The sequence below is a fragment of the Oncorhynchus nerka genome, linkage group LG8, assembly GCF_034236695.1.
Source record: "Oncorhynchus nerka isolate Pitt River linkage group LG8, Oner_Uvic_2.0, whole genome shotgun sequence".
NCBI classification, from domain to species: Eukaryota; Metazoa; Chordata; class Actinopteri; order Salmoniformes; family Salmonidae; genus Oncorhynchus; species Oncorhynchus nerka.
The window spans coordinates 10,736,103-10,759,275 of NC_088403.1; the positions used below are offsets into that span (position 1 = coordinate 10,736,103).

Sequence of the window (23,173 nt, forward strand, 5' to 3'; positions counted from 1 at the left end):
GCAGTGGTTAAGTCTCTATAACTAACTGTGGATTCAGGCAGTGGTTAAGTCTCTAACTGTGGATTCAGGCAGTGGTCACGTCTCTAACTGGGGATTCAGGCAGTGGTTATGTCTCTAACTGTGGATTCAGGCAGTGGTTAAGTCTCTATAACTAACTGGGGATTCGGGCAGTGGTTAAGTCTCTATAACGAACTGGGGATTCAGGCAGTGGTTAAGTCTCTAACTGGGGATTCAGGCAGGTCACTCCGGAGGGCGGAGAAAGAGAGGGAGATGAAATGTCAGGTTCAGTATGAAGCAGGCAGGAAGTGGTTAAGTCTCTAACTGGGGATTCAGGCAGTGGTTAAGTCTCTAACTGGGGATTCAGGCAGTGGTTAAGTCTCTAACTGGGGATTCAGGCAGTGGTTAAGTCTCTAACTGGGGATTCAGGCAGTGGTTAAGTCTCTAACTGGGGATTCAGGCAGTGGTTAAGTCTCTAACTGGGGATTCAGGCAGTGGTTTAGACTCTAACTGTCTATTCAGGCAGTGGTTAAGTCTCTAACTGGGGATTCAGGCAGTGGTTAAGTCTCTAACTGTGGGTTCAGGCAGTGGTTAAGTCACTAACTGGGGATTCGGGCAGTGGTTAAGACTCTAACTGGGGATTCAGGCAGTGGTTAAGTCTCTAACTGTGGGTTCAGGCAGTGGTTAAGTCTCTAACTGTGGATTCAGGCAGTGGTTAAGTCTCTAACTGTGGATTCAGGCAGTGGTTAAGTCACTAACTGGGGATTCGGGCAGTGGTTAAGTCTCTAACTGTGGATTCAGGCAGTGGTTAAGTCTCTATAACGAACTGTGGATTCAGGCAGTGGTTAAGTCTCTAACTGGGGATTCAGGCAGTGGTTATGTCTCTAGCTGTGGATCCAGGCAGTGGTTTAGTCTCTAACTGGGAATTCAGGCAGTGGTTAAGTCTCTATAACTAACTGGGGATTCGGGCAGAGGTTAAGTCTCTAACTGGGGATTCAGGCAGTGGTTAAGTCTCTAACTGTGGATTCAGGCAGTGGTTAAGTCTCTAACTGTGGATTCAGGCAGTGGTTAAGTCTCTAACTGTGGATTCAGGCAGTGGTTATGTCTCTAGCTGTGGATTCAGGCAGTGGTTTAGTCTCCAACTGGGGATTCAGGCAGTGCTTAAGTCTCTAACTGTGGATTCAGGCAGTGGTTTAGTCTCCAACTGGGGATTCGGGCAGTGGTTAAGTCTCTAACTGGGGATTCAGGCAGTGATTATGTCTCTAACTGTGGATTCAGGCAGTGGTTAAGTCTCTAACTGAGGATTCAGGCAGTGGTTAAGTCTCTAACTGGGGATTCAGGCAGTGGTTAAGTCTCTAACTGGGGATTCAGGCAGTGGTTAAGTCTCTAACTGGGGATTCAGGCAGTGGTTTAGTCTCTATAACTAGCTGTGGATTCGGGCAGTGGTTTAGTCTCTATAACTAGCTGTGGATTCGGGCAGTGGTTTAGTCTCTAAAACGAGCTGTGGATTCGGGCAGTGGGTCGGGGTGAGTGGCCCCGTTACCTCTGAGGAATGTTCGGTGACCTTTCGACCCCACCAGACTCCAAGGGTGTTAGCCCCACTGACAGCACACACACACACACGCACGCACACACACTACAGGCTGCAGCAGAGCAGAGGCCATTTGGGTGCCCCCAATAAATTATTTCCCCCCCTACCTTCCCCCTACTCTATCTCCCTACCCCCATCCTCTACCCTACCGCCTACACCCCCTACACTACCTGTCCCTACCCTACCCCTACTCTACCCCCTACCCTACCTGTCCCCACCCTAACCCCTACCCTACCTGTCCCTACCCTATCCCCTACCCTACTTGTCCCTACTCCCTACCCTACCTGTCCCTACCCTACCTATCCCTACCCCTACCCTACCTATCCCTACCCTACCTGTCCCTACTCTACCCCCTACCCGACCCTACCCTACCCTCTACCCTACCTGTCCCTACCCTACCTATCCCTACCCTCCCCTACCCTACCCCCTACCTGTCCCTACTCCCTACCCTACCCCCTGCCCTCTAACCCTACCTGTCCCTACCCTACCCCTCTACTCATTACCCCTGTCCCTACTCTCCCCCTACCCTACCCTACTCTACCCCCTACCATACTCTCCCCTACCCTACCCTACTCTACCACCTACCTACTCTACCCCCTCCCTACCCTACTCTACCCCTACCCTACTCTACCCCTACCCTACTCTACCCCTACCCTACACTACTCTACCCTCTACCCTACCCTACCCTCTCCCCTACCCCTACCTACCCCCTACCTTACCCTTCTCTACTGCCTACCCTACCCTTTTCTACTCCCTACCCTACCCTTCTCTACCCCCTACCCTACCCTACTCTACCCCCTACCCTACTCTACCCCTACCCTACCCTTCTCTACCCCTACCCTACCCTACCCCTAACTATTTTTTGAGACATGGATTGTGTGTGTGCCATTCAGAGGGTGCATTGAAGTGCCTTTGAACAGGGTATGGCAGTAAGTCCCATCGGTTTGAGTCAAGAACTGCAACGCTACTGGACTTTTCACGCTCAACAGTTTCCCCGTGTGTATCAAGAATGTTCCACCACCCAAAGGACATCCAGCCAACTTGACACAACTGTAGGAAGCACTGGAGTCGACATGGGCCAGCCTCCCTGTGGAACTCTTAAGACACCTTGTACAGTCCACGCCCCGTTCGTGAATTGAGGCTGTTCTGAAGGCAAAAGGGGGTGAAACTCAATATTAGGATGGTGTTCCTAATGTTTTGTCCAGTCAGAGAGAGGGGGAAAAGGATACCATGTGGGACTGAGTTTTAGAGCAGTCCTCTGGAGTTTAGTTTGTTAGTTTAGCCGGCGCTTTGGGTTTCCCCTAGGATCTCATTCAGACATTGACCTTGCACAAAAATAAACCAACAATTAGGAAGCTAAGCAAACCTTGGAGTTCTCTCTCTCTTTCTTCCTTCCTTTCTCTCTCTCTCTTTCTTCCTTCCTTTCTCTCCCTCTCTCTCTCTCTCGAAGCATCCCTCTCTCTCTCTCGACGCATCTCTCTCTCTCTATGTATCTCTCTCTCTCTTTCTCTCTCTCTCTCTCTCTCTCTCTCTGTCTCTCTCTCTGTTTCTCTCTCTCTCTGTCTCTCTGTCTCTCTCTCTCTGTTTCTTTCTCTCTCTCTCTCTCTCTCTTTCTCTCTCTCTCTCTCTCTCTCTCTCTCTCTCTCTGTCTCAAACCATGGGGATGTTGTAAAAGACACTGAGAGTGCTTCCTTCTTGTCTAGGAGCTACTCTTAGGTTTCTGGGAACTCCTCCTGTCCAAATAAAGACAGTGTTTCTTTATCTCTTTCTTTTCTCTCTGTCTCTGCCTCTCCCTCCATCCGTGTCGGTCAGTCAAACCTTGTGGACCCCTGGATGGATATACAGTACATAGTTCTGTACGCATCACATACAGTACCAGTCAATAGTTTGGACACACCTCCTCATTCAAGGGGTTGTCTTTATTTGTATTATTTTTTACATTGTAGAATAATAGTGAAAACATCAACACTATGAAATAACACATATGGAATCATGTAGTAACCAAAAGTGTTAAATAAATCAAAATATATTTTGGATTTGATATTCTTCAAAGTAGCCACCCTTTGCCTTGATGACAGCTTTGCACACTCTTGGCATTCTCTCAACCAGCTTCACCTGGAATGCTTTTCCAACAGTCTTGAAGGAGTTCCCACATATGCTGAGCACTTGTTGGATGCTTTTCCTTCACTCTGCGGTCCAACTCATCCCAAACCATTTCAATTGGGTTGAGATCAAGTGATTGTGGAGGCCAGGTCGTCTGATGCAGCACTCCATCACTTTCCTTCATGGTCAAATAGCCCTTCCACAGCCTGGAGGTATGTTTTGGGTCATTGTCCAGTTGAAAAACAAATGATAAGCGCAAACCCACTAAGCGCAAACTAGATGGGATGGCATATCGGTGCAGAATCCTGTGGTAGCCATGCTGGTTAAGCGTGCCTTGAATTCTAAATAAATCACAGACAATGTCACTAGAAAAGCACCCCCACAATATCACACCTCCTCCTCCATGCTTCACGGTGGGAACCACACATTCAGGAGATCATCTGTTCACCTAGTCTGTGTCTCACAAAGACATGGCGGTTGGAACCAAAAATCTCCAATTTGGACTCATCCGACCAAATTACTGATTTCCACCGGTCGAATGTCCATTGCTCGTGTTTCTTGGCTAAGCAAGTCTCTTCTTCTTATTGATGTCCTTTAGTAGTTGTTTCTTTGCAGCAATTTGACCATGAAGACCTGATTCACACAGTCTCCTTTGAACAGTTGATGTTGAGATGTGTCTGTTACTTGAACTCTGTGAGGCCACTCTGTGGCCTTCTAGGCAGAGTTACAAAGAAAAGGCCATATCTCAGACTGGTCAAAAAAATTAAAGATTAAGATGGGTAAAAGAACACAGACACTGGACAGAGGAACTCTGCCTAGAAGGCCAGCATCCCGGAGTCGCCTCTTCACTGTTGACGTTGAGACTGGACAGAGGAACTCTGCCTAGAAGGCCAGCATCCCGGAGTCGCCTCATCACTGTTGACATTGAGACTGGACAGAGGAACTCTGCCTAGAAGGCCAGCATCCCGGAGTCGCCTCATCACTGTTGACGTTGAGACTGGACAGAGGAACTCTGCCTAGAAGGCCAGCATCCCGGAGTCGCCTCATCACTGTTGACGTTGAGACTGGACAGAGGAACTCTGCCTAGAAGGCCAGCATCCCGGAGTCGCCTCTTCACTGTTGACTTTGAGACTGGACAGAGGAACTCTGCCTAGAAGGCCAGCATCCCGGAGTCACCTCTTCACTGTTGATGTTGAGACTGGACAGAGGAACTCTGCCTAGAAGGCCAGCATCCCGGAGTCGCCTCTTCACTGTTGACGTTGAGACTGGTGTTTTGCGGGTACTATTTAATGAAACTGCCAGTTGAGGACTGTTTCTCAAACTAGACACTCTACTGTACTTGTCCTCTTGCTCAGTTGTGCACCGGGATCTCCCACTCCTCTTTCTATACTGGTTAGAGCCAGTTTGCTCTGTTCTGTGAAGGGAGTACTACACAGCATTGTACAAGATCTTCAGTTTCTTGGCAATTTATTGCATGGAATAGCCTTCATTTCTCAGAACAAGTATGGACTGATGGGTTTCTGAAGAAAGGTCTTTGTTTCTGGCCATTTTGAGCCTGTAATCGAACCCACAAATGCTGATGCTCCAGATACTCAACTAGTCTAAAGAAGCCCAGTTTTATTGCTTCTTTAATCAAAACAACAGTTTTCAGCTGTGCTAACATAATTGCAAAATTGTTTTCTAATGATCAATTAGCCTTTTAAAATGATAAACTTAGATTAGCTAAGACAACATGCCATTGGAACACAGGAGTGATGGTTGCTGATAATGGGCCTCTGTACGCCTATGGAGATATTCCATTAAAAATGAGCCGTTTACATCTACAATAGTCATTTACAACATGAACAATGTCTACACTGTATTTCTGATCAATTTAATGTCATTTTAATGGACAGAAAACGTGCTTTTCTTTTAAGTGACCCCAAACTTTTGAACGGTGGTGTATATGTAGTTCACACCATGAACAGAGACTAATAACAACATGTATGTAGTTCACACCATGAACAGAGACTAACAACAACATGTATGTAGTTCACACCATGAACAGAGACTAATAACAACATATATGTAGTTCACACCATGAACAGAGACTAACAACATGTATGTAGTTCACACCATGAACAGAGACTAATAACAACATATATGTAGTTCACACCATGAACAGAGACTAATAACAACATATATGTAGTTCACACCATGAACAGAGAATAACAACATAAGTTCAACAACATAACAACAACATATATGTAGTTCACACCATGAACAGAGACTAATAACAACATGTATGTAGTTCACACCATGAACAGAGACTAACAACAACATGTATGTAGTTCACACCATGAACAGAGACTAATAACAACATGTATGTAGTTCACACCATGAACAGAGACTAACAACATATATGTAGTTCACACCATGAACAGAGACTAATAACAACATGTATGTAGTTCACACCATGAACAGAGACTAATAACAACATATATGTAGTTCACACCATGAACAGAGACTAACAACAACATGTATGTAGTTCACACCATGAACAGAGACTAATAACAACAACATGTATGTAGTTCACACCATGAACAGAGACTAATAACAACATGTATGTAGTTCACACCATGAACAGAGACTAATAACAACATGTATGTAGTTCACACCATGAACAGAGACTAACAACAACATATATGTAGTTCACACCATGAACAGAGACTAATAACAACATATATGTAGTTCACACCATGAACAGAGACTAATAACAACATATATGTAGTTCACACCATGAACAGAGACTAACAACATGTATGTAGTTCACACCATGAACAGAGACTAACAACAACATGTATGTAGTTCACACCATGAACAGAGACTAATAACAACATGTATGTAGTTCACACCATGAACAGAGACTAATAAGAACATGTATGTAGTTCACACCATGAACAGAGACTAATAACAACATATATGTAGTTCACACCATGAACAGAGACTAACAACAACATATATGTAGTTCACACCATGAACAGAGACTAATAACATATATGTAGTTCACACCATGAACAGAGACTAACAACAACATATATGTAGTTCACACCATGAACAGAGACTAACAACATGTATGTAGTTCACACCATGAACAGAGACTAATAACAACATATATGTAGTTCACACCATGAACAGAGACTAACAACAACATATATGTAGTTCACACCATGAACAGAGACTAATAACAACATATATGTAGTTCACACCATGAACAGAGACTAACAACAACATATATGTAGTTCACACCATGAACAGAGACTAACAACAACATATATGTAGTTCACACCATGAACAGAGACTAATAACAACATATATGTAGTTCACACCATGAACAGAGACTAATAACAACATGTATGTAGTTCACACCATGAACAGAGACTAATAACAACATATATGTAGTTCACACCATGAACAGAGACTAATAACAACATGTATGTAGTTCACACCATGAACAGAGACTAACAACAACATGTATGTAGTTCACACCATGAACAGAGACTAATAACAACATGTATGTAGTTCACACCATGAACAGAGACTAATAACAACATGTATGTAGTTCACACCATGAACAGAGACTAATAACAACATATATGTAGTTCACACCATGAACAGAGACTAACAACATGTATGTAGTTCACACCATGAACAGAGACTAATAACAACATATATGTAGTTCACACCATGAACAGAGACTAATAACATATATGTAGTTCACACCATGAACAGAGACTAACAACATGTATGTAGTTCACACCATGAACAGAGACTAATAACAACATATATGTAGTTCACACCATGAACAGAGACTAACAACATGTATGTAGTTCACACCATGAACAGAGACTAATAACAACATATATGTAGTTCACACCATGAACAGAGACTAATAACAACATGTATGTAGTTCACACCATGAACAGAGACTAATAACAACATGTATGTAGTTCACACCATGAACAGAGACTAATAACAACATATATGTAGTCCACACCATGAACAGAGACTAATAACATATATGTAGTTCACACCATGAACAGAGACTAATAACAACATATATGTAGTTCACACCATGAACAGAGACTAATAACAACATATATGTAGTTCACACCATGAACAGAGACTAATAACAACATATATGTAGTTCACACCATGAACAGAGACTAATAACACACCATGAACAGAGACTAATAACAACATATATGTAGTTCACACCATGAACAGAGACTAACAACAACATATATGTAGTTCACACCATGAACAGAGACTAATAACAACATATATGTAGTTCACACCATGAACAGAGACTAACAACAACATATATGTAGTTCACACCATGAACAGAGACTAATAACAACATATATGTAGTTCACACCATGAACAGAGACTAACAACATATATGTAGTTCACACCATGAACAGAGACTAATAACAACATATATGTAGTTCACACCATGAACAGAGACTAATAACATATATGTAGTTCACACCATGAACAGAGACTAACAACATATATGTAGTCCACACCATGAACAGAGACTAATAACATATATGTAGTTCACACCATGAACAGAGACTAATAACAACATATATGTAGTTCACACCATGAACAGAGACTAATAACAACATATATGTAGTTCACACCATGAACAGAGACTAATAACAACATATATGTAGTTCACACCATGAACAGAGACTAATAACAACATATATGTAGTTCACACCATGAACAGAGACTAATAACAACATATATGTAGTTCACACCATGAACAGAGACTAACAACAACATATATGTAGTTCACACCATGAACAGAGACTAACAACAACATATATGTAGTTCACACCATGAACAGAGACTAACAACAACATATATGTAGTTCACACCATGAACAGAGACTAATAACAACATATATGTAGTTCACACCATGAACAGAGACTAATAACAACATATATGTAGTTCACACCATGAACAGAGACTAATAACAACATATATGTAGTTCACACCATGAACAGAGACTAATAACAACATATATGTAGTTCACACCATGAACAGAGACTAATAACAACATGTATGCAGTTCACACCATGAACAGAGACTAATAACAACATATATGTAGTTCACACCATGAACAGAGACTAATAACATGTATGTAGTTCACACCATGAACAGAGACTAACAACATGTATGTAGTTCACACCATGAACAGAGACTAACAACAACATGTATGTAGTTCACACCATGAACAGAGACTAATAACAACAACATATATGTAGTTCACACCATGAACAGAGACTAATAACAACATGTATGTAGTTCACACCATGAACAGAGACTAATAACAACATATATGTAGTTCACACCATGAACAGAGACTAATAACAACATGTATGTAGTTCACACCATGAACAGAGACTAATAACAACATGTATGTAGTTCACACCATGAACAGAGACTAATAACAACATGTATGTAGTTCACACCATGAACAGAGACTAACAACATGTATGTAGTTCACACCATGTGTGTGTGTGTGTGTGTGTGTGTGTGTGTGTGTGTGTGTGTGTGTGTGTGTATGTGTGTGTGTGTGTGCGTGTGTGTGTGTGTGTGCGTGTGTGCATCCCAGTTCCTCACCTGTCTCCCTGCTTCGTTGTTCTGTAGGTTCATCAATGTTCTAGTGTGTTCTATGGAGCCTCGAGGGTAGTTCTTTTCTCTCTCCCGCGCGTCCACAAACTCCCGGGCGAAACGGTAGCCATAGTTGACGTTGTCGCCACAGCCACCCCACAGCCAATCACGCGGTAGGTCACGGGGTCGAGCAGCGCGGCTGCATCCGCAGGTGGAGAGTTCTCCTTCCCGACACGCCCTGCTCACCGCGTTCACCACGCCTGCTGCACTGATGGCATAGGTGAAGGCTGTCTCCCTGCTGCCTGTCGGATGGACACACACACACACACAGAGAAAAACACACACAAGGCGGTTAGCATACAATGGTAGAAGGTCCAAGATGTTCTTCAACTTTCTTTTTCCCAAGTACACACACACACACTTCCACACACTCACTCACTCACTCACTCACTCACTCACTCACTCACTCACTCACTCACTCACTCACTCACTCACACGCACACACACACACATACACATACACACAGACACACACACACACACACACACACACACATACACACACACATACACATACACACACACACACACACACACACACACACACACACAATGCCACTTGGGTTTGGTTAGCTAGCGCTTTAAGCTGGCCAGTTAACCATGGTCTCTGTTATTGATGTGTGACTACAGGGGACAATAGACAATGGGGCCTGGCGTCAGGAGATGAAGGAGCTGGGGGCCCTGGCTGGCCTGGCTAAAGGAGCACATAGAGGGATGGAGAGAGAGAAAGATGACTGAGAGAGAGAGAGAGAGGGAGAGAGAGAGAGAGAGAGAGAGAGAGAGAGAGAGAGAGAGAGAGAGAGAGAGAGAGAGAGAGGGGGCAACAAGGAGGCAGGCTGTTTCAATTAGCTAGTGAATGTCTTCCGCTACCAGACACTAGATAAACACACAACCACTCTGAATGTATTATAGACCTTTGACAGATAATTTGTGACATGGGAAGAGTGGACTCTACAAGATCTTATAAACTTAATACGGAGAGAAAAAAGCACTTCTCTTGTGGACAGATTCTAGATGTGAGAGACAGAGAGTAGCCGAACAACGACATGAGCTGCGAGGGTTGACTGCAGCCAAAAAGGTGAGAGGTTTATATTATTGCTCTCTCTCTCTTCTCTCTCTCTCTCTGTCTCTCTCTCTCTCTCTCTTCTCTCTCTCTCGCTCCCTTCTCTCTCTCTCTTCTCTCTCTGTATCTCCCTTCTCTCTGTCTCTCTCTCTCTCCCTTATCTCTCTCTCTTCTCTCTCTCTCTCTCTCTCCCTTCTCTCTCTCTCTTCTCTCTCTTTATCTCCCTTCTCTCTTCTCTCTCTCGCTCTGTATCTCTCTTCTCTCTCTCTCTCTCTGTCTCTCTCTCCCTTCTCTCTCTCTCTCTCTCTCTCTCCCTTATCTCTCTCTCTTCTCTCTCTCTGTCTCTCTCTCCCTTCTCTCTCTCTCTTCTCTCTCTGTATCTCCCTTCTCTCTTCTCTCTCTCGCTCTGTATCTCCCTTCTCTCTTCTCTCTCTCCCTACTCTCTCTCTCTCTGTCTCTCTCTCTCTCTCTCTCAATTCAATTCAAGGGGCTTTATTGGCATGTGAAACATATGTTAACATTGCCAATGCAAGTGAAGTAGATAATAAACAAAGGTGAAATAAACAATAAAAAGTGAACATTAAACATTACACTCACAGAAGTTCCAAAAGAATAAAGACATTTCAAATGTCATATTATATATATATACAGTGTTGTAACAACGTGCAAATGGTTAAAGTACAAAAGGGAAAATAAATAAACTTAAATATGGGATGTATTTACAATGGTGTTTGTTCTTCACTGGTTGACCTTTTCTTGTGGCAACAGGTCACATCTTGCTGCTGTGATGCACACTGTGGTATTTCACCCAGTAGATATGGGAGTTTATCAAAATTGGATTTGTTTTCAAATTCTTTGTGGATCTGTGTAATCTGAGGGAAATATGTCTCTAATATGGTCATATATTTGGCAGGAGGTTAGGAAGTGCAGCTCAGTTTCCACCTCATTTTGTGGGCAGTGAGCACATAGCCTGTCTCCTCTTGAGAGCCATGTCTACCTACGGTGGCCTTTCTCAATAGCAAGGCTATGCTCACTGAGTCTGTACATAGTCAAAAGCTTTCCTTAAGTTTGGGTCAGTCACAGTGGCCAGGTATTCTGCTGTGTACTCTCTGTTTAGGGCCAAATAGCATTCTAGTTTGCTCTATTTTTTTGTTAATTCTTTCCAATGTGTCAAGTAATAATCTTTTTATTTTTTCATGATTTGGTTGGGTCTAATTGTGTTGCTGTCCTTGGGCTCTGTGGGGTTTGTTTCTGTGGGGTCTCTCTCTCTCTCTCTCTCTCTCTGTCTGTCTCTCACACTCTCTCAATTCAATTCAAAGGGCTTATTGGCATGGGAAAATCTCTCTCTCTCCCCCCATCTGCTATGCAGGTGTTACCAATGATGTATATAAACCCTGGATTGTCGATGCTATGTATTGGCCATTGAGAGGCTTTGAAACCACCGGTCAGCCATATTGCCCCTCCCCAGTAGGATCAGTCCTCCATAGGAATGAATGGAATTCTGCAGTATTTTAATAAAACATTTTAAGGAAAAAATGACATGTATTTAAGTAACATTAGTATCCCTATATATAAAATAGTTTTGTATGTCGTGTTTTGTATGATTTGTTCTGCACCCAGAACTCTGGGTCTTGTTGTTCCTGTCTGCTCTTTTATGTTTAGATTAGAATTCTATACCTGTCTTGTATACCTATACACCATTCTTGTGTGTGTTCAATAAAAAAATATTTGAAACATAAAATATATACGTATATATATATATATATATATATATATATATATTTATATTTTATTGTATGTTTAGCTCACATAATATAATTTACAAGTATGCTTTAATGTGTCTGTAAAATAATAGATGTGGAAAAAACGAATGTAATACATTAATAAATTAATTTCTATAGATTCCAAAATAATAAAAATTACAACTGGGGGAGTTCCAAGATGGAGGCACTGCGGCTTCAACACAACGCCCCCTACTTGACATCTAGTGTATATATAAATCATTGGGTGTTACCTGACAGGTTTTCCATTGGATGGACATACCATCTGGAATGCAGATCTCAAGGTTTCACATACTTCAGCATCGTAGCCTTGGTGGGCCTAGGACTCTCTATACAAGCAAATAAACGTAACCTTGGCAGCTGGCACTCTCTCTCCAAATGTGTTTTGGGGAACGTAAACAACGAAAAATATATTCTGTTGACGTTTTATGATTTGGAAATGCTTAAATAATTCGTGAGTTTGATATTAAATATATATATATATGTAGTCATAGCCTATATCATAGCCTATATTGACATATCTTTGGAAGTAATTCGCCTGTGAATGCCACTTTGGCCAACCAAGAAAGAGGGCATCAGTTTACAATGCCAATGTCTGTCAGTAAGATAAACATATATATATTTATTCCATGTAAACCGCAACTCCGCATTTAAGACTGGCTGTCCTGATTCCTGGCACTGTTATAACAGAAACGTCACGTGTCAAAAAGTTGTAATTATGAGTTCTCTTAAAAACAGAATGTGTAGGTTACATGTGAGCCAGGCGACAGGAGCCGGAGCGCGCGATAAAGACGAGGACTTTTATTGGCCCATAGAACCGATACTTCAAATAGCAGCCCGGATCTGCCGAGTCCGTGTCACCCCTTGATTGCATTTCAAAAGGAGGCCGTGGACAATAGCAGGCTAACACCTCAATAAAACTCTCGCGATTGACTGCAAACAACTCCTTTGCTGTTTTGGGAACGGCGAGGGAGAGGGAGTTCGGTCCTCCGGCCTGACTGGAGGGGGATACTGCATCAGAGGGAGAATAGAGAAGCTATGGGCTACTGGACACCACCATCTCTAGCCTACACCTCCTCTAACTACAGAACGGAACTAACACTCAATTGTGGAGAGAAATCTGACTGACAATTAAGCGCAACGATTTTTTATTTGGAAACATTAAGTTTGTTATAAGGTTCCACTATCTAATAGTTGAACTGATACAAAAGCACGTTCAAGAATACAGGTACAGTTATCCGCGTTGCCTCTAAAGTGCACAAATTCGACGTTTACAATGGGAATTCATGTGTAAACATAAACATGTGTCGTCACCTACCGCCGCATCGGCCAATCACTCATTAGCTCTGGTCCAGCGCATTCGTGCGCGTTCCTTATTAACTAACCGTTAGTGAAATAAACGGTCACTAACGCCCTGAACCAGAGCTAGCCTATATCCCAATCCCACCATGTGACTGGCTCACCTATCTGCATGACGCGTCCGAACACGGATGCATTATCCACGGTGCTACAGTTCCACCGCCGCTGTCTGAACTGGTATTGACATTCATTGATGCCCGTCTTGGCCCCCTCGCCAATGTAGACCATATGGTCCTGGTAGAGCTGGCACAGCTTCCTCTGCCCCTGGGAGAGTCCCGTCAGCTGGCTGCACAGAGGCTGGGCACCGATGATGTACATCTCCGGTCTCTGGATGGGGTTCATCGCTAACGACCTGCACGGATGGGAAATAGGAGGTGGGTAGTTATATACAGCGTTGAGAAAATAAACGTATATTATAGTGTGTGGATGAGGCGTAAATAGCAGGCATTTGAGCCTAAATGGCTTCGGTCAAAGATTCGCCGTTTCAATATGTCATATAAAGCGGTACAATGGGTAATAATGGAAAATATGCGTTAATTAAATCCCCAAATAATAAATATAAAGGAAAATATATAGTCTATTCTACTGTGGAAATAAAGACAGGTAAATATCGCATCGGTAATGAAATAATGATGTGCTGTAGCGATGTCAAATGATGAGGAATATGATCGGAATGTTCTCCATCAGAGTGGAACGTTTGGCAGCTTTCCGCACAAGGTCAAGATGCGGTGTTCCACTCTGCGGAGTTCTCCTGTTTCCCCCATTCCACAAACAGCTTGGCCATTTGTGCGTAGCATGGGTAAATATTGTGACAAAGTCACCACATTTGTTCTTCCACTGGTCTCCTCCACGACACAACAGAACACACGACAACACAAAAACAACACACGGACGCTCTCTCAAACCCCAATCACAAAACCCACCATCTGTAAATTAACGAATCAACTGCGCATGAACTAAGTACGCAGCGATATAGAAACTGTACAGAGTTAATTTGACATAAGAAAAAGTTCAACTTACAACCAGGAGTTGGCGTCCACCAGTAGTTGCGAGCTGCATGCGATGAGAGCGACCGCCAGCAGTAAGTGTTGCTGCGCGCTGCTGCACCGGCTCCGGCTGGTTCTGGTCTCCATGACCCCTTGCGCCACCATCACCGCCAACAAACACCAAAACCGGGAAGAAGTGCCCCTCTGTGAAAAAGACGGATCAAAAAACAACCTCTGTAATCCGCTGCGGGGGGTTCTGGGTTCACAGAGATGACGATGCCGAGACAACCAAGAGTCAATATCCGATTCCGTGGAGATAAGGTGTCCTGCGCATTGTCCCCATGACTTTATTGTCTTGTAGCTTTGTCTAAACTCTGTTCGGAACGCCTAATCCGAATTCCCAGTCGTGAGTAAAATGTGTACAAGGAAGAAAAGCTGATTTTACGCATTAGGATCTATAGGCTAAGATGCGAAACCTGATTTTACGCATTAGGATCTATAGACTAAGATGCGTTTAGTAAGGAGACATCAGATGTGCGTTCTGATGAGGACTAAAAGTTCAATTAAAAAACACAGTCCATGAAAAGTTTAGATGACGTTGGTTAATGTTGTTGATCCGATAAGATGCATGTCTCATACTGGTATTTCCCAGAAGATTAAAAAGACACGGCTATTTATGGAAACATTTCAACAAGTGTTCATTCCTTGCCTCGATCTGATCTACTTTGTAAGTTTACATTCTAAACACTGACTGCCTCTCCTCAGCCCACCCCTCTCATCCCCTCTTCTCCTCATCCCACCCCTCACTCCCCCTCCCCCTCTTCTCCCCTTGTTTTACGGGCAAGGGGAGGGACGGACGCCCGCGGGGAACACGGTTCATGTCAAATCAGATTGTATTTGTCACATGCGCCGAATACAACATGTGTTTACCGTGAAATTACAAGCCCTTAACCAACGATGCAGTTTTAAGAAAATAATGTTTAAGAAAACATTTAGGAAACAAACTAAAGGAATAAAAAAGCCGAGTCAATGTGGAGGCTATATACAGTACCGAGTCAATGTGGAGGCTATATACAGTACTGAGTCAATGTGGAGGCTATATACAGTACTGAGTCAATGTGGAGGCTATATACAGTACTGAGTCAATGTGGAGGCTATATACAGTACTGAGTCAATGTGGAGGCTATATACAGTACTGGGGTACCGGTACCAAGTCAATGTGGAGGCTATATAGAGTACTGAGTCAATGTGGAGGCTATATACAGTACTGAGTCAATGTGGAGGCTATATACAGTACTGGGGTACCGGTACCAAGTCAATGTGGAGGCTATATAGAGTACTGAGTCAATGTGGAGGCTATATACAGTACTGAGTCAATGTGGAGGCTATATACAGTACTGAGTCAATGTGGAGGCTATATACAGTACTGGGGTACCGGTACCAAGTCAATGTGGAGGCTATATAGAGTACTGAGTCAATGTGGAGGCTATATACAGTACTGAGTCAGTGTGGAGGCTATATACAGTACTGGGGTACCGGTACCAAGTCAATGTGGAGGCTATATAGAGTACTGAGTCAATGTGGAGGCTATATACAGTACTGAGTCAGTGTGGAGGCTATATACAGTACTGGGGTACCGGTACCAAGTCAATGTGGAGGCTATATAGAGTACTGGGGTACCGGTACCAAGTCAATGTGGAGGCTATATACAGTACTGAGTCAGTGTGGAGGCTATATACAGTACTGGGGTACCAGTACCGAGTCAATGTGGAGGCTATATACAGTACTGGGGTACCGGTACCAAGTCAATGTGGAGGCTATATAGAGTACTGAGTCAATGTGGAGGCTATATACAGTACTGAGTCAGTGTGGAGGCTATATACAGTACTGGGGTACCGGTACCAAGTCAATGTGGAGGCTATATAGAGTACTGAGTCAATGTGGAGGCTATATACAGTACTGAGTCAGTGTGGAGGCTATATACAGTACTGGGGTACCGGTACCAAGTCAATGTGGAGGCTATATAGAGTACTGGGGTACCAGTACCGAGTCAATGTGGAGGCTATATACAGTACTGGGGTACCAGTACCGAGTCAATGTGGAGGCTATATACAGTACTGGGGTACCGGTACCAAGTCAATGTGGAGGCTATATAGAGTACTGAGTCAATGTGGAGGCTATATACAGTACTGAGTCAGTGTGGAGGCTATATACAGTACTGGGGTACCGGTACCAAGTCAATGTGGAGGCTATATAGAGTACTGAGTCAATGTGGAGGCTATATACAGTACTGAGTCAGTGTGGAGGCTATATACAGTACTGGGGTACCGGTACCAAGTCAATGTGGAGGCTATATAGAGTACTGGGGTACCGGTACCAAGTCAATGTGGAGGCTATATACAGTACTGGGGTACCGGTACCAAGTCAATGTGGAGGCTATATACAGTACTGGGGTACCGGTACCAAGTCAATGTGGAGGCTATATACAGTACTGGGGTACCGGTACCAAGTCAATGTGGAGGCTATATACAGTACTGGGGTACCGGTACCAAGTCAATGTGGAGGCTATATACAGGGGGTACCGGTACAGAGTCAATGTGGAGGCTATATACAGTACTGGGGTACCGGTACCAAGTCAATGTGGAGGCTATAGAGTACTGAGTCAATGTGGAGGCTATATACAGTACTGAGTCAGTGTGGAGGCTATATACAGTACTGGGGTACCGGTACCAAGTCAATGTGGAGGCTATATAGAGTACTGGGGTACCGGTACCAAGTCAATGTGGAGGCTATATAGAGTACTGGGGTACCGGTACCAAGTCAATGTGGAGGCTATATACAGTACTGGGGTACCGGTACCAAGTCAATGTGGAGGCTATATAGAGTACTGGGGTACCGGTACCAAGTCAATGTGGAGGCTATATACAGTACTGGGGTACCGGTACCAAGTCAATGTGGAGGCTATATACAGTACTGGGGTACCGGTACAGAGTCAATGTGGAGGCTATATACAGTACTGGGGTACCGGTACCAGGTCAATGTGGAGGCTATATACAGTACTGGGGTACCGGTACAGAGTCAATGTGGAGGCTATATACAGTACTGGGGTACCGGTACCAAGTCAATGTGGAGGCTATATACAGTACTGGGGTACCGGTACCAAGTCAATGTGGAGGCTATATAGAGTACTGGGGTACCGGTACCAAGTCAATGTGGAGGCTATATACAGTACTGGGGTACCGGTACCAAGTCAATGTGGAGGCTATATACAGTACTGGGGTACCGGTACCAAGTCAATGTGGAGGCTATATACAGTACTGGGGTACCGGTACCAAGTCAATGTGGAGGCTATATACAGTACTGGGGTACCGGTACCAAGTCAATGTGGAGGCTATATAGAGTACTGAGTCAATGTGGAGTCTATATACAGTACTGAGTCAGTGTGGAGGCTATATACAGTACTGGGGTACCAGTACCGAGTCAATGTGGAGGCTATATACAGTACTGGGGTACCGGTACCAAGTCAATGTGGAGGTTATATACAGTACTGGGGTACCGGTACCGAGTCAATGTGGAGGCTATATACAGTACGGGGTACCGGTACCGAGTCAATGTGGAGGCTATATACAGTACTGGGTACCGGTACCGAGTCAATGTGGAGGCTATATACAGTACTGGGGTACCGGTACCGAGTCAATGTGGAGGCTATATACAGTACGGGGTACCGGTACCGAGTCAATGTGGAGGCTATATACAGTACTGGGGTACCGGTACCTATACAGTACTGGGGTACCGGTACCAAGTCAATGTGGAGGCTATATACAGTACTGGGGTACTGGTACCAAGTCAATGTGGAGGCTATATACAGTACTGGGGTACCCTTGTCAATGTGGAGGCTATATACAGTACTGGGGTACCGGTACCAAGTCAATGTGGAGGCTATATACAGTACTGGGGTACCGGTACCAAGTCAAAGTGGAGGCTATATACAGTACTGGGGTACCGGTACCAAGTCAATGTGGAGGCTATATACAGTACTGGGGTACCGACCAAGTCAATGTGGAGGCTATATACAGTACTGGGGTACCCCTTGAGTCAATGTGGAGGCTATATACAGTACTGGGGTACCGGTATTGAGTCAATGTGGAGGCTATATACAGTACGGGGTACCGAAACCCTTCAATGTGGAGGCTAATACAGTAGGGGGTACCGGTGAGAGAAAGGCTATATACAGTACTGGGTACCGGTACCAGGTCAATGTGGAGGCTATATACAGTACTGGGTACCGGTACCGAGTCAATGTGGAGGCTATATACAGTACTGGGTACCGGTACCGAGTCAATGTGGAGGCTATATACAGTACTGGGTACCGGTACCGAGTCAATGTGGAGGCTATATACAGTACGGGGTACCGGTACCGAGTCAATGTACGGAGGTACCGGTACTGAGTCAATGCGCAAGAAAAAGAGGGGGGGTCATTGCGCAAGGCGGAGACCACCGGAGGGCCATAGCATAACATGGGAACACACCAAATGGGGAGAGAGAGAGAGAAGTGAGAGAAACCCTTGTATTGAAATAGAGAGAGAGAGAAGTGAGAGAACCCTTGTATTGAAATAGAGAGAGAGAAGTGAGAGAACCCCTTGTATTGAAATAGAGAGAGAAGTGAGAGAAACCCTTGTATTGAAATAGAGAGAGAAGTGAGAGAAACCCTTGTATTGAAATAGAGAGAGAGAAGTGAGAGAAACCCTTGTATTGAAATAGAGAGAGAGAAGTGAGAGAAATCCTTGTATTGAAATAGAGAGAGAGAGAAGTGAGAGAAACCCTTGTATTGAAATAGAGAGAGAGAAGTGAGAGAAACCCTTGTATTGAAATAGAGAGAGAGAAGTGAGAGAAACCCTTGTATTGAAATAGAGAGAGAAGTGAGAGAAACCCTTGTATTGAAATAGAGAGAGAGAAGTGAGAGAAACCCTTGTATTGAAATAGAGAGAGAGAAGTGAGAGAAACCCTTGTATTGAAATAGAGAGAGAGAAGTGAGAGAAACCCTTGAATTGAAATAGAGAGAGAAGTGAGAGAAACCCTTGTATTGAAATAGAGAGAGAAGTGAGAGAAACCTTTGAATTGAAATAGAGAGAGAAGTGAAGTGAGAGAAACCCTTGTATTGAAATAGAGAGAGAAGTGAATTGAGAGAAACCCTTGAATTGAAATAGAGAGAGAAGTGAATTGAGAGAAACCCTTGAATTGAAATAGAGAGAGAAGAGAAGTGAGAGAAACCCTTGAATTGAAATAGAGAGATAGAAGTGAGAGAAACCCTTGTATTGAAATAGAGAGAGAAGTGAATTGAGAGAAACCCTTGTATTGAAATAGAGAGAGAGAAGTGAGAGAAACCCTTGAATTGAAATAGAGAGAGAAGTGAATTGAGAGAAACCCTTGAATTGAAATAGAGAGAGAAGTGAGAGAAACCCTTGTATTGAAATAGAGAGAGAAGTGAGAGAAACCCTTGAATTGAAATAGAGAGAGAGAGAAGTGAGAGAAACCCTTGAATTGAAATAGAGAGAGAAGTGAGAGAAACCCTTGTATTGAAATAGAGAGAGAGAGAGAAGTGAGAGAAACCCTTGAATTGAAATAGAGAGAGAGAGAAGTGAGAGAAACCCTTGTATTGAAATAGAGAGAGAGAAGTGAGAGAAACCCTTGTATTGAAATAGAGAGAGAGAGAAGTGAGAGAAACCCTTGTATTGAAATAGAGAGAGAGAAGTGAGAGAAACCCTTGTATTGAAATAGAGAGAGAGAAGTGAGAGAAACCCTTGTATTGAAATAGAGAGAGAGAGTGAAGTGAGAGAAACCCTTGTATTGAAATAGAGAGAGAGAAGTGAGAGAAACCCTTTGAAATAGAGAGAGAAAACCCTTGAGAGAAACCCTATTGAAATAGAGAGAGAGAAGAGAAACCCTGAGAGAAACCCTTGAATTGAAATAGAGAGAGAAGTGAATTGAGAGAAACCCTTGTATTGAAATAGAGAGAGAGAAGTGAGAGAAACCCTTGTATTGAAATAGAGAGAGAGAGAGTGAGAGAAACCCTTGTATTGAAATAGAGAGAGAAGTGAATTGAGAGAAACCCTTGTATTGAAATAGAGAGAGAGAGAGAAGTGAGAGAAACCCTTGAATTGAAATAGAGAGAGAAGTGAATTGAGAGAAACCCTTGAATTGAAATAGAGAGAGAGAAGTGAGAGAAACCCTTGAATTGAAATAGAGAGAGAGAAGTGAGAGAAACCCTTATATTGAAATAGAGAGAGAGAGAAGTGAGAGAAACCCTTGAATTGAAATAGAGAGAGAGAAGTGAGAGAAACCCTTGTATTGAAATAGAGAGAGAGAGAAGTGAGAGAAACCCTTGTATTGAAATAGAGAGAGAGAGAAGTGAGAGAAACCCTTGTATTGAAATAGAGAGAGAAGTGAATTGAGAGAAACCCTTGTATTGAAATAGAGAGAGAGAGAAGTGAGAGAAACCCTTGAATTGAAATAGAGAGAGAAGTGAATTGAGAGAAACCCTTGAATTGAAATAGAGAGAGAGAAGTGAGAGAAACCCTTGAATTGAAATAGAGAGAGAGAGAAGTGAGAGAAACCCTTGTATTGAAATAGAGAGAGAGAGAGAGAAGTCAGAGAAACCCTTGAATTGAAATAGAGAGAGAGAGAGAAGTGAGAGAAACCCTTGTATTGAAATAGAGAGAGAGAGAGAAGTGAGAGAAACCCTTGTATTGAAATAGAGAGAGAGAAGTGAGAGAAACCCTTGAATTGAAATAGAGAGAGAGAGAAGTGAGAGAAACCCTTGTATTGAAATAGAGAGAGAGAGAAGTGAGAGAAACCCTTGAATTGAAATAGAGAGAGAGAGAAGTGAGAGAAACCCTTGTATTGAAATAGAGAGAGAGAAGTGAGAGAAACCCTTGTATTGAAATAGAGAGAGAGAGAGAGAGAGAAGTGAGAGAAACCCTTGTATTGAAATAGAGAGAGAGAAGTGAGAGAAACCCTTGTATTGAAATAGAGAGAGAGAAGTGAGAGAAACCCTTGTATTGAAATAGAGAGAGAGAGAAGTGAGAGAAACCCTTGTATTGAAATAGAGAGAGAGAGAAGTGAGAGAAACCCTTGTATTGAAATAGAGAGAGAGAAGTGAGAGAAACCCTTGTATTGAAATAGAGAGAGATAGAGAGAAGTGAGAGAAACCCTTGTATTGAAATAGAGAGAGAGAGAAGTGAATTGAGAGAAACCCTTGTATTGAAATAGAGAGAAGTGAATTGAGAGAAACCCTTGAATTGAAATAGAGAGAGAGAGAAGTGAGAGAAACCCTTGTATTGAAATAGAGAGAGAGAGAAGTGAGAGAAACCCTTGTATTGAAATAGAGAGAGAGAAGTGAGAGAAACCCTTGTATTGAAATAGAGAGAGAGAGAAGTGAGAGAAACCCTTGTATTGAAATAGAGAGAGAGAGAAGTGAATTGAGAGAAACCCTTGAATTGAAATAGAGAGAGAGAAGTGAGAGAAACCCTTGTATTGAAAGAGAGAGAAGTGAATTGAGAGAAACCCTTGTATTGAAATAGAGAGAAGTGAATTGAGAGAAACCCTTGAATTGAAATAGAGAGAGAGAAGTGAGAGAAACCCTTGTATTGAAATAGAGAGAGAGAGAAGTGAGAGAAACCCTTGTATTGAAATAGAGAGAGAGAGAAGTGAATTGAGAGAAACCCTTGTATTGAAATAGAGAGAAGTGAATTGAGAGAAACCCTTGAATTGAAATAGAGAGAGAGAAGTGAGAGAAACCCTTGTATTGAAAGAGAGAGAAGTGAATTGAGAGAAACCCTTGTATTGAAATAGAGAGAAGTGAATTGAGAGAAACCCTTGAATTGAAATAGAGAGAGAGAAGTGAGAGAAACCCTTGTATTGAAATAGAGAGAGAGAAGTGAGAGAAACCCTTGTATTGAAATAGAGAGAGAGAAGTGAGAGAAACCCTTGTATTGAAATAGAGAGAGAGAGAAGTGAGAGAAACCCTTGTATTGAAATAGAGAGAGACAACAGTGTACGTAGCAAACAGTCATCTTTGTGACTCAGACCTGATTCTGCACAAGTTGCGCACTAAAGACAACATCTCAACACCAAAGCCCTTCCCAGTGTGTACAATGAGCATTCTGCTGTTACTAGAATACCAGAGGAACCCAATTTAAACAAACCCAATAAGAATTTTTAAGCACTATTAAATAATTGTAATATAATTGTCATTTATTTTTTATTGGTATAAAAAAAAGAAATGACATGGCACCAATACAAACACGTATTTAAAACTGTGTGTGTGTGTGTGTGTGTGTGTGTGTGTGTGTTTTATTATACTTGTGAGTACCAGAAGTCCTCACAAGAATAGCAAACCTTTTGCCGGTCCTTTAGGGTTAAGGTTAGGTTTAGGGTTAAGGTTAGGTTTAGGGTTAAGGTTAGGTTTAGGGTTAAGGTTAGGTAGGTTTAGGGTTAAGGTTAGGTTTAGGGTTAAGGTTAGGTTTAGGGTTAAGGTTAGGTTTAGGGTTAAGGTTAGGTTTAGTGTTAA

The 23,173-nt window shown here is 42.8% G+C and overlaps 1 protein-coding gene across 1 annotated transcript in view; it reads right to left on the minus strand.

Moving 5' to 3' along the window:
- Window positions 1–15,322, minus strand: part of wnt5b (wingless-type MMTV integration site family, member 5b) — a 27,326-nt gene extending 12,004 nt beyond the window's left edge. Inside the window, exons 1-3 of the mRNA XM_065021317.1 lie at window positions 14,639–15,322; window positions 13,723–13,970; window positions 9,365–9,657 (exon numbers count right to left, since the gene is read on the minus strand). Of these exons, the coding sequence (XP_064877389.1) occupies window positions 9,365–9,657; window positions 13,723–13,970; window positions 14,639–14,769 (672 nt within the window). The 5' untranslated portion in view covers window positions 14,770–15,322. The remainder of the gene's footprint in view (window positions 1–9,364; window positions 9,658–13,722; window positions 13,971–14,638) is intronic.
- Between the last annotated feature and the right edge of the window lie 7,851 nt (window positions 15,323–23,173).